The sequence below is a fragment of the Ruditapes philippinarum genome, unplaced genomic scaffold (assembly GCF_026571515.1).
Source record: "Ruditapes philippinarum isolate M1 unplaced genomic scaffold, ASM2657151v2 ctg1683_1_1_1_1, whole genome shotgun sequence".
NCBI classification, from domain to species: domain Eukaryota; kingdom Metazoa; phylum Mollusca; class Bivalvia; order Venerida; family Veneridae; genus Ruditapes; species Ruditapes philippinarum.
Window position 1 is genome coordinate 13,773 of NW_026867030.1, and position 13,628 is coordinate 27,400.

General features: G+C 32.4%; 2 protein-coding genes across 2 annotated transcripts; both read left to right on the top strand.

The window, feature by feature from the left end:
- The first annotated feature begins 2,153 nt into the window (after positions 1–2,153).
- On the top strand, positions 2,154–3,526 carry LOC132734569 (uncharacterized). Its single transcript, XM_060721338.1, has 2 exons — positions 2,154–2,777; positions 2,954–3,526. Exons 1-2 carry the CDS (start codon positions 2,154–2,156, stop codon positions 3,524–3,526), a joined length of 1,197 nt encoding a protein of 398 aa, XP_060577321.1.
- Positions 3,527–4,735: 1,209 nt separating this feature from the next.
- Positions 4,736–5,602, top strand: LOC132734571 (uncharacterized). Its single transcript, XM_060721339.1, has one exon. The coding sequence runs from the start codon at positions 4,736–4,738 to the stop codon at positions 5,600–5,602; it is 867 nt and encodes a 288-aa protein (XP_060577322.1).
- The last annotated feature ends 8,026 nt before the right edge of the window (positions 5,603–13,628 follow it).

A 13,628-nucleotide genomic window follows, 5' to 3' on the forward strand; every position in this document is an offset into this window, starting at 1 on the left:
GAAATATTTAAGCTTAAAACAAATGATAGAATCACAACATTCCAATAACATTTAAAGCAAGGTGTGTATTGTATATATTTAATTATGATTTTATTATAATTTTCCTATGTAAATTATGCTAACAGGTCTCATATAATTCTTTATTGAATGGCATATGCACTTATATAAGGTTTGTTCATTTTGATTGTGATGTATTTTATGTACATGTGGTGAGACAAAAATAAACTATTTGAATTAAATTGAATGTAATTTAATACCCTGAGTACACTTGTTATATAATAAATAACATCGAGAAGTGAATCCGACAACTCCAGTGGTGTCACAAATCGGCTAAGAAAATAGATAACTAGGAAACTTTAAAAACACCTTACACGTCCAAACTGTAATGGTGCATTGACCCTGTTCATCATAAGCGGTAGTGGTGAATGCAAATTCAGTGTTCCACTTTTTGGCAAATTTATGTCACAAAAAGTTAGAATAAGTTTATAATTAAGTTTGTAGAATACTGAATTGTTATATGAATGTTAATTGCCAAACAGAATATTTATATTTTAGATTCCGTTACTTTAAAGAAGCACTGAGCAAAGTCTGACTGTATGATATACAAGTGTAATTAAAATAACCTGGATAAAGCATTACAACAGTATATCACTGAATACGAAGTATAGGAAAAATTATATATTTTTCTGGTTCTTAGGACTCATTGATTCCAGTATGTCTAACTGTTTAAAATTGTTTACTACTCATCCCAGTGCTGGGGGCATTGAGTGTGTTTCCTTTTTTCATTATACCTCGTGTACAGTCTCAATCAAACGAGTTTCAATTTTCGTGTATTTTTTATGGTTTTTTATGCTTCCGATGGATCACTTTTTCCCTTTAAATGTGTCCTTTTGAAAGTAGGAAAGAAAATATATTTCTGAGACTTAACAGCATGAATGAAAGGGTTGCAAAATACACCGGTCAGATTTTATCAACTTGTATTAAATTTATTAATGTTTGATTGGCAAAATACAATATTGAATTGTAATATACGGCCTGATTATTTACAGAACACATTTCTAAATATATGATGCATTTGTAATTGTATTTTGCATGAATACTCACGTGTGTTATTAACTTTTCATGAATGTGAAAGACTAAATCATAGCATTGCTTCAGTCTCCCGAAGGTTCTGTTGTTATTGCTGTTCTTTCACTTTTCTTAGACAAATGTGGATGGGCCAAATCATTTCATTCCACTTTAATATTTATAAGCCATAAAAATCTAGTTGTTACACAAGTGCCACTAAACAACTTCCTTTTTTTACAATTGTCTACAATAGCAAAAATTTAAACGAAAATCAAGAAATATATCATTTATGCTATTTTTAATTTCGATAACTTCCATGTAAATATAAACATTTCGTTTGAAATATATCAATATCAAAAAGAAAAAAATATTTTCTAGTTAGGACAATATATTTCTTTGATATACATCTCTTGAAATAAAGATTGTTCCTGATATTTCAAATATTTGGAAACCTAATTTTTGCAAGATCCTTTCTCATTAACACTTGATGAGTGACTTTTGAGATTATATAAATATAATCAATATTATATACCATATCTTTTGCCATCATATCATATATTTTATACACGTGAGCGAGATTGGTCCTGCCTCGTAAACAAAAGGACCCCCTCAAAAAGGGTGATTTAAATTAGATAGAGACGACATTGGAAGTTATAAATTGGTGTACCTGTACATGAATGTATAACCTATGATTTGTGTGTTTTGGGATTTATTTAATTACTACCGACAGTTTTCTTCTTATCAGCGTCAGAAGAAAAACAATAGATTTTACTGCCCAAGGCGCAAAGACGCTATATACTAGTAGTGTACTACGGTGTTTGTGAATTGTCAATAGGAAAAGGCGGATTATTGACAGTGATAATTGTTATATCGTATTGGATTTAAACTGGACATTAAAGGATTACCTATACTGGGTATTATATTTTCATTTACTGTCTGATTGATTCATTGACACTAACATTTATCGACGGCCATACTAATGACGCCCGTTGGTCTTATTTATTTTGTGACTTGAGAAGAAAGGATTATTGGGAAGAAAATCGCTGCCCGAAAATTCGTCACGCATGACTGACGCGCTGATAAGTATGGCTAGCCAAAGTGACATTACTCAAAACTTCACACCCGATATTAATGAAAACAGCGGTAACAGCACGGATCTTACACAGCCACCAACGCAAGATGTAATAATACCGTATGCTTTATTTACACCACAGGAAAACACTTCGATTATTGCGAGTGACAATTCTGTGGACGCTACTATGGACACAATGGAAAGCGAACTGCCGGAATGCTCACAGAATTCAACACCTCAATCACCGTCGATTATCTCGGGATCACCGACCCTTCCAAACGCCAAGAAACGTCGAACCGGAAGGAGTACATTAAAGTCAGTAAAATCAGGAAAGGGCGAAAAAGCCCATGAAAAAGCAAAAATGAAAAATGATAATACAAAGGATTCTGACAAGAAAAAAGGTAGAAAACGTGGACGTGTAAAGTCGGGAGATGAAAATGTAAAAGATAAAGAGAATGAAAAATTCATGAATGAGAACGAGTGTGTAGTAAAGGCTATAAACCGCCTTGCTGAAGAAATGAAATCCATTACAACGAGTATTAGTGTGCTATCATCGCATATTCACAGCCTTGAGTCAACCATGGAAACAAAGGTGAAAGAACAAGTTGAAAAAGAAATCAAACCTTCAATTGATAAAGTAAAGAAAGATTTTAATGATGAGATAAAGGCAATAAGAAATGAAATGAGAAAAGAAATGAATGAAATGTCCAAGAAATATATTGACAAAATCTGGAAACGGAGACATCTCTTCGACGTCAATTGAAACATTGCAAGATCAGTAAGGAAAGAAACATTGTTATTAAAAATCTGCAGGAAACAAATGAAAGTACTGACGTGCAAGTGAATGACATTTTGAAATATGGAATGAAAGTTGAATCTTCAGAAAGAAAACAACCAAGGAGAGACGGTGAAATCGGAGTAGTGGTTGCTAAATGCAAAACAAAGGAAGATAAAAATGAAATTATGAAATCCAAATCGAACTTGAGAAACACAAGAACTTACAAAAACGTTTATATTGAACATGACAGGCCGAAATCGGAGAGAAACACTATTTCGAATTTAAAAACTATCGCCGGAGTTATCGGAAATGATAAAGTTATGATCCGTGGAAATCGTCTCTTACCACGGAGATACTCGGACAATAGCGATCATTGGCGATACTCAAACAACAGATATAATATTAATGACAGGAAAGCGGGTTTCCGCGGAAACAATACGCACCACCAACAACGTTATCAAAACCAGTATCGCGACAATGGCTATGAAAGATCACGTGACAGATCACGGGACGATGAAAGGAGTCGGCCAGACCGATACGATATTTACGAACGTTACGATAAATATCACGACAGGATCGAATACTCAAATGGCTATAGTAACTACTAGGTCAGGTGCGGGTTCTGGAACCCGAATGGGTTTAGTAAAGATACTGATTCTGAAAACTATACTCTGAGAAAACATTGCATAGAATATTTAGATCTCGACATTATATGCATATCAGAAACGCACTTACAAAAAGATAGAAACTTAAATATAGATGAATATAAATGGTTCGGAAAAAACAGAAGCGGTCTACATAAAAATGCACCAAAGGGGAGTGGTGGTGTTGGTATCCTAGTCAAAGCTCGTTTGCTTGAACAATTTGATATCGAAATATTAAACGCAGAACACGAGGGAATAATGTGGCTAATCCTCGATGATAAACAGACTCATGAAAACCTTAGGATATGCGTTTGTTACCTTCCGCCTTCCAATTCCACAAGAGCCCTGAACATTAATGACTATTTTGACACATTGTTATCCCATGTATATGAATATCAAAGTGCAGGATTAATAACCATTGTTGGTGACTTCAATATTCGTGTTGGTGAAAAAAGAATGACTACATTCCCGGCGTAGATCTGGTACCACCCAGAGATGTAATAGACTTTACTACAAGCCAATATAGTGACACATTCATTGACTTTCTTCTAAGTGCAAACCTTTGTATATTGAATGGGCGGAAAACAAAAAACAATGACTTCACAAGCATTTCATCCAAGGGCAGCTCGGTGGTTGATTATTGTCTTGTGCCTTACGAACAGTTAGAGAAGTTTATAGAATTCGAAGTTAAGCGAGCTCCTGAACTTGTGAATGAGGCACTTGGTGTAGAAACATTAGAGAATATAAAAATTCCAGACCACTCAGTACTAATATGGAATATTATGTTGAATGAAAGAAATAGAAACAATCACACAAGCAGTGAATTAAAGGCTGAACAAAAGACCTATATACGATATAAACGAAATGATATTCCAGATATTTTTATGAATGAAGAAGAAATTCATTGTCAATTAAAATAAAAGATACGAATTCTCGAAAGCAACCAAAATGAGCAATCGTGCATTGATGAATCCTACGGAGATTTTGTGGAAATATTGAAAACCCAAATGAACAAATATTTAAGCCCCAAACAATTGGACGACAGTTCAAAGGGAAATAATAGAAAAAGAAGATTACAAAAACCTTGGTGGAATACTAATCTTTCGGAATTATGGCAAGATATGTGTAAAAAGGAAAAAGGCATGGAATAAATGCGATAGTAGCGCCAGACATATGAAACAACAATTCAAATTTGAATTTAAGCAAGCTAGAAACATTTTTGACAAGACTGTTCAGAAACGAAAGTGTGAACATTGGCGAAAAACACAAGTGCAATTACTTGAATCATGTGATAATAAACAGCCTGGTGAATTCTGGAAAACCATCGGGAAAATAGGAGTTGGAAAGGAGAGAACAAATGAAATCCCAATGGAAACAACGCTAGCAGACGGAAGCATTACGACATCACAAAAGAAAGTTCTTGACAATTGGAAAGATGCTTTTAAGTCACTATTTACAAACAATTATGATATAATGGAGCATACGGATAATATAGATGCGTCAAATACAGGCACGTTTAATAGTGATATACTCAATGAAGGCATACCAATAAATGAAGTAGAGAGAGCGGTCAAATCTCTTAATTTGAATAAGGCAATGGGCAATGATGAGGTCCCGGCGGAAGCTATTCAATCCCTCACATGCATCGACTATTTACATAAACTATTTTGTGTTTGTTTCGCCACAGGAAAGATACCTAAAGTTTGGAGTGACGGAATAATTACACCAGTGTTAAAAAATCCAAGTGCTGATAAAACTGATCCTGGAAATTATAGAGGGATAACTGTAACTTCTGCTGTATACAAAGCTTACTGCTCCGTACTAAATGCACGTTTAGTTAAGTGGTGTGAGGATAATGAAATAGTCTCGGACTCACAAAACGGATTTCGACGAAATAGAAGCACCGTTGACCACTTATCGACACTGACGGATATCATTGAAAACAGGAAAAAACATAAACAGTCGACTTTTGTGTGCTTGGTCGATTTCAGCAAAGCCTATGACAGGATAGAGAGACAAACCCTTTGGCATAAAATGTAGAAACTCGGTTTTAAAGGTAACACGTTACTTGCAATCAAATCTTTATACAAGGATGTGCGATGTGCGGTGAAAATTAATAATTACACAACTGAATGGTTCCAAGTAGACATTGGCTTGAAGCAAGGGTGTCTGCTTTCCACGACAGCATTTAACATTTACATTGATGACCTAAGTAAACAACTAGAAGAATTGAACATTGGTATAAATATAGATGGACGAACTATTTGCCACCTCCTCTATGCTGACGACTTAGCACTCATAGCCGAAAACGAAGAGCAACTTCAAGTAATGATATACTGCCTGGGGCGTGGTGTAATCGAAACAACATGACGGTGAATATTGATAAAACAAAGGTGGTGCATTTCCGTAGAAATACAGTTATAAGAAGTAACTTTACGTTCAAAATAAATAATATCTTAATAGACTACGTTGACCGATACAAATACCTCGACTTGATGTTAAATGAAACAATGGACTACTCACAAATAGCTAAGTATGTAGCCGACGCTGCCACTCGATCGCTTGGATTACTAATAAGCAAATTCAAAGTGATGGGAGGAATGCCATATAATGTGTTCACCAAACTTTATGACAGTATGGTGTGGCCCGTAATTAGTTATGGTGCCGCGGTATGGGGCCCCAGAGAGTTCTCTTCAATTAACGCAGTACATCACCGGGCATGCAGATTTTACCTAGGAGTGGGCAAGTACACGTCTAATGCAGCGGTGACGGGAGATATGGGCTGGATACCACCACAGATACGTCAATGGAAGTCAGTTATTGGCCACTGGTTCCGGCTAAATGCTTTGGACAAAAGTAGACTTAACAACCATATTTTCCAGTGGTCATTTAGTTTCAAGAGCCCGTATGAAAAAAACTGGTGTTTTAGTCTTGAAAAACTTGTAACGCGCGCAGGGCAAAATACATTAAAAACCAATGATATCTATCCAGTTGCAACAAGAAAACAAATTAATAACGAAATACAATCGTTTTTGTTTAATGAATTTAAAGCTAACTGGCAAAGATGTATAAACTCAGATACGGGAGTTAGTGGCAAAAATAGAGGTAATAAATTAAGACACTACAGAACATTTTAAGAGTGAATATAAAACAGAAACATATATTAAAAGTGAAATTTTATCAAGAAGTCACAGAAGTGCTTTGGCGAAATTTAGAACTGGGGTAGCCCCTCTCAAAATAGAGACTGGTCGCTATAATAGCTTACCAATTGATCAAAGACTATGTTTTCACTGCAACACATGTATTGAAGATGAGATTCATGTATTAATCCATTGTTTTTTATATGACACAATTAGACAAGAGTTATATAGAAAAGTCACTGAACAGAATCAAGATTTTCCATTGTATAGTGAGTCAGAACAGTTTGTCTATCTATTGTCAAATGCCGATATTGTTAAATATACGGCCAGAGCCTGCTCTAATATTTTACAAGAAAGACGTAGAAAGTTGTACAATTGCATGTGATATTTGCTTAATATTTTAAAAATGAGTTTATAAGTTTTAATATGTATATATCTATTTTCACGGTTTGACATGTTAAATAAGTATTTTATTAATAATGTCTTAATTTAATGTTTATACGAGTCGTTTAAGGTTTGTTTTAATTTCCAAGAATGAGATTATGTTTATTTTATATGGTAATGTGATATTCAATATTATCTCTTAGTCTCTCATAACTCTTTTAGAGTGGTTTTGTACATTACTTGCATTTTATCTATTTTATTGTATTTAATATGTTATATATGTAAAAAAGTGAGACTTAAATAAATTATCTGTCTGTCTGTCTGTCTGTCTGTCTGTCTATATTAAAACGCATTCATATAAAATTATTGGAACAACCATCGAGCAATTAAATGATGAAATTTATCTTTAGCGATTACCGGAGAGAGCAAGTAAGGGCATTAAACAGGAATTTGTACACAGAAAAAGCTGTCAGATGTAGATAAAACGTACATCATTTACGTCACGACTTCTTCCTGGATTTCACATTTGTTAGTTATATTCATTCAAATCACTTCTTTTCCAATGACATCGACGACGTTTTCGTTGTATAAGACCGATTTTTATGACAAGAATTACATTTCTCTACTGGTGAGAGGACTATCCAAACAAACAAAATACAAGTTATCAATTGCAGTTAAATACTATTGTTGTCGTTGCTTTTTTACATTTATTTCCACATACTGATGATTGTGTCAATAGCTTTTGATCCAATTCATAAGGTATGTAACAAAATCTAAACTATATTATCTATGTACAAAATAAATGGTAAAAACTAGGTTCCTTTGAAACCATAATAAGATATAAAAAAAGATTCGTTAACTAGTTTTTATAAGCAAAGAGTTATTATTATAATGCATTCTAATGAACCTGATTATTAACAGAATACATTTTCAAATACCCTGATAATTGCATTTGTGCCTAAATATTCACGATTAATATCATAACTTAAATTATAGCATTGCGTTCTTTCAGGGAAATTGTTGTAATTTCTTTATGACTTTTTGTGCACAAATATGGATTGACCAACTTGTTCCATAATCATATTATTTACTTGCGATGAAATATTATTTTGGCACCACCGTCTACTTGTGGCATCAAACTATTTTAAGATATCTTTTTATTTGTGTCAAGTATCAAAGGTTTCATAAAACGAAAATGAAAGAAAGTCATACATAGGTGTTCATTCGTACACGTTCTTTTAATGTCTTATAGATGTAGAGTGCTTCCCTCTGTGATATAAGTCAATTCCAACATTTCATTTAATATATAAAAAATTATCCATTTGTCTGATTTAATGTAAAAACTTGTAAAATATAAAGTCAAGTCTGATACAATTCTAAGGAAAGTGTCATGATTTTCTCCTTACATGCAATCAGTAAAATTGTTTGTGTAGTTAATTTTACCCCAGAGTATTTAAAATTAACGTTGTGATAAGGCACGATTTCAATTGGTTTCGACCTGTGTAAATTAATGTTCTAAACTTATAGCAAGGAAATGCATTGCAGTACTCAGTGCAATCTCAGCTACCCAATATATACGTGAATTGTTTTAATGCCATTTTTTTATATTATTTTAACACAGTGTTTCCTGTTGTTGTTTTTTCTTCAATTTGTTATACTTCACCAAATTTGGAAAACTTTTTTCTTATCAAAACTTACGGGGGAGGAAGTGTTACACGAGGGATGAAGTTCTTATGATAACTTGTCAAGGAGTTCTTGTGATAACTTTCACGGAGTTCGTCGGAAAACTATTGTATATATGAAAAGTGGTAATGTTCATCTTTAAAAGGTGAGTTTTAGGTGTAAAATTAAACTTTAATTATTAAGCCTGCCTTACATATTGTATTATGTGTCAAAAATTAATTAATTCCATTTTTCATCGCCTCTTGCTTAAAATCTCGAAATTTTGAGTAAATATTTCAAATTATTTGCCAATTGGCATTATTGACCTATTTATTTCAAGTCTTCATCTTTGCCTTATATAATTACCTAATGATAATACAAACTTGTAAACATAAAGCCCCGGCTAACAAATTTATACCCAATTTTTCAAAGGCCCCGACGAACTCCGGGACAGTTATCACAAGAACTTCTTGACAAGTTATCATAAGAACTCCATCGTGTAAAACTTCCTTCCCAGTGAAACTGAACAAGAGACGGGTGACGAGTATTCTTGGTGTGTAACAAATATTCAGCAATAGCATTCCTTAATCTAACATGAAAACTTGAAAATATGGTATATAAATAGTATGTGATTATGCTTAAATCATTTAAATTTTCCCCGATTTAATGTGACGTTTTTATGTGTCTCTGTGGTATTCAAAATGCATTCATAGTCTATCTAATGATTCCACTTTAAATCTGTTTTCTCGATTATGGATTCTTTCTGTATCAGAGAGAACGTGACATTAACAATTAACATGACAGATGCCATTACTTTCTCATTCGATAATTGTAATCAAAATAAAGTCTGTACACAACTTAAGGCCGTCAGGAATATGAATGTGCCTCATAGTATAAATTTGTTATGTTCGTTTAGATTGTTTTGACATTATAAAGGTCGTGAGGTGGATTTCCAGCTTACTTGTGTTTTGTTCTTGTAGATATCATCAGTCGCTTCTGTGCGTTATTTCAAGCTTTAAGATGCATTTTGACTTTTCCTTCCAATGATCTTTAATCCTACATTCTAATGATGATTATGTACTCTTAAAAACACCGAAACATTAATAAAATCTAATTCTAATGGTTTTTGTGATATCCAAATACATGTATCAGCTGAAGTTGACTTTAATATCAAATATAGACCAGATAATATAAATAAAACACAATAAGTGTGTAAATGCATTGATCACGCAAAACTGGCGATTCAGACCCACGATCCTCACGTATCATAAGTTCTTAGGGCTTAAAAGTCTGATGCTCTACCGATTGAGCTAGTCGGGCGCTTATTATGGTTTCAAACTGGCTAATTTATTTTGCACATAGACAAAGAAGTTTAATTATTGGTTTAATCCCTTCCAATTTATTTGTTTGTATTACCAAAACAGAACAAATTTTATTACACTTAAACTGTACAGTTTCTAGTGTTTAACAAAGAATAATACATATATATATATAATACATGTATTATATTAAACAATACATTTAGGATAAAAATGAATGAAATTATGTATGTACAACACAATAACGGATGAACTAATGTTTTCTTAAAAACAACACGCATACGTTATAGAATGAAAAAAAAAAACAAGACAAACAACCTGTAATTGCATATTTAAGAACAAGGAATTAATAAACTTACCTTCTCTATCGATGATATAAACGATATAGTGTTAACACTAAAGCGAAAGTATAATGATGTCAAATATATTTTATGATAATGCTAATTGTCAAACAGTGCACACTATTCTGCAAAATATCATTTTTCTATGCAATGTTTGAACAATTGCTTTCGATACATGTATGCATATTTTCTATAATGGAAAAAATGATTTGTAAAATTTGTATCATTATCTTAATTTGCCTTTATTAGTAATGACAATACCCGAAGTCGATCAAATTGAAAACACGAGTTATTCTCATTCGAAGTCCAATATACTGTATTAAGCTTGAAATGAAGAGTAACGATTGTTCTTAATTTCCCTAGTGAAATTTGCGTTATCAGCAAAATTTTAATGCAGATTTACGTCTTCATAATAAATCACAGCTAAAACCTTGATTCCAGTTAAAACCTACAAGAAAGATAATATGGATTCCATATGGTTGTTGTTTTACTTACTTAATTAAATAATTAGTTCATAGATAAATAAGTCAATTACTTGATTTATTCATACAGCGACAGTTATTATTAAATAAAGATATTTAAATCGGCCGTATTGCCATAAAATCATGTCAAATGATTGCTTCAAATGTCATCTACCTTTATGTAATTTGATACAGAAAATATGATTACATTTACTTTGAAAGAATGTTGACATATCATACTAAGTTAAGGTCGGTTAGAGCCATTTCAATCTTTCTGTTAATTTTCATTTGTCTACAACAAATATATATATATAATTTTTGTTGAACGAAGTAGAATAAAAACATTAATAAAAAAAATTTCATTACATTTCCAATAGATAAACATGAACATGTAGTTGTATACCCTCTTTACTCAAAGAGAATGTCAATATTTCATAGGAAAATATATATACATTTGTCTGACAATTAATGTATAACGAGAGATAACGTTCGATAAAATGCCGAAGAGAAAATTACAATGTCGTCATTTTCTCCATGAGGATCAATTGGTAGAATTTTTGTGTAGCTTACATGACTCAAAGAATTTTTAAAGGTAATATAACAGTTGTTTTTCGACAACATTTCAATTGATTTCGACGTGTATGATTTGATGTTAGGAACAGATGGCTAAAATTCGAAATCGGCGTCCTTATACAAGATTTATTTAATGCAAAAGATATTTACTTCTCAAGGATCCAACGTTTGTATGTGTAGTAAATATAACCAAACTATGTTTTAAACTAGGAACCAAGAATGTCTTTATCCAGTATTCCCGAATGAAGGTCGTATACCGTATTATGAAGTGTTATTCGATATTCGCGTTGATAGAATCACTTTTAATAATTTCATTACTTTCAGGTTGAATTTTCTATCGACATGCAGCAAGTGACGTAAGACGAATGTCCTCAGCATTTTACACATATACAGCAATAATATGTAAGCTTACAAAGACAGAACATAAAGATATGGCTTATAAGTAAGGAATCCTGTTAAAATATTCATCAAAACATATAAGTTCACAAGAGTCATAGAAATGTCTAAGCCTTATTCTTTGACAAATCGAAAATGCCTACATAAACTTATCAATGATTTCACCATAGATTTGTTTTCTCTTTAATCAGAGAGAACGTGACACAAATATTGAAAATGACAACCACCATTAGTTTCTATTTAATCATGAAAAATTATGTATAGATATTGAGGGTGTGAGTAATATGTATGTGATAAAATAAATTTTCGTTTTGCCTTTTAGATCGCTTGGACAATTAAAAGGGTCGTGTAAAGGGTTTTCGGATACTGAAGGTTTGATGTTTTATATTTCTACATTTGCCGTATTTGCATTATCTAAGAATAGAAATCTGCCTTCGGCTTTATGTATATCTTTAATCTAACGATAAATGATCAGTAAAATGTAAGTTCTCTATAAAATGAACTATGGATTCATTAACATAATGTGATTTTTCGTTGTCCTTTTGAACATTTCGGTCATAAAGTAAATACATAAATTCATCAGCTGAGATAGAACAGTTGTTGATACCGTCAATATGGTAAAAACATTTTTTATTAAATCTTTAGCATAATAACATAACATTGATATAATAAATATAATTATTTTACAGAGAACTTTTATCGCCATTGATTGCTTTAAATGTTTGTTTCTTCTCTCGTTGTATGTGTCCGTAGTATTTTAGCATTACTACCAAATTCTGATATACCCTGAGTCATCTTCCTATAGTAATGGTAATTCTAAAACAATTTCGCTTCATTCATACATTTTAATAACCTACGATATTGATAATTCACAATATACACATTGAAGCAATAATATCTCCAAATTGAAATAGTTCATACAAAGAATAATGTTAATTGTGAAGAATGGTTCAATCGTTGTTATCTTGCATTGCAAGGTTATGGAGTATTATCAGTTTGATGTAAGAATTACTTATTTTCCATGTTCAAAAGGAAAGTTTTTGTTACATTAATATATTATATAATTACCACAAAGATCAGATCAACATGCATCTACCATGTATAAATATTTTTATTTAACAGTTTCGGTGACACCAAACAATAATAAAGATTATTTTTATTTAATTCAGGGCAAAACGAGCAGATTATATATCATAAATGATTTGTAATACGTACTGCTACGTAAATTTTGTTTAATTTCATGAAATTAGATTAAACCAGATGCATAAGTGTACTGACTTATATTTATTTACGATCCACTTTTTCTCTTCTCAATAGTTTTTTTTTAATTTTCAACACAAATAACAGGAAACAATGCAAAAATGTAAAATTTCAAGCGTAATTTCATAAAAAACAAAGAAGTTGTTTGTTTGTTTTGAGTTTTACGTCACATCGAAACAGTATAGGTTATATATCGCGACGTCCCAGCTTTACTGGTGGCGAAAGACCTCAGGTGCCATTCCGTGCATTATTTCAGGCACGAACGGGCACCTGAGTAGAACCATCGACGTTCCGTAAGCTAGCTGGATAGCTTCATCACATGAAAAAATCCAAAGTCCCTGTCATGATTCGAACCTACAGCGGTGAGGGGCAAGTGGTTTCAAAGTATGCAGTATGTAGGAAAACACGTTTGTGTTATGCAAACTGTGTAATGTTTAACGCATCGTTAATTTATTCAAGGGTGAAATATTTGTGATATTAAATATTGACTAAAAATGGCTAGTATGAAGGAAAAAATAATTAAAAATGTA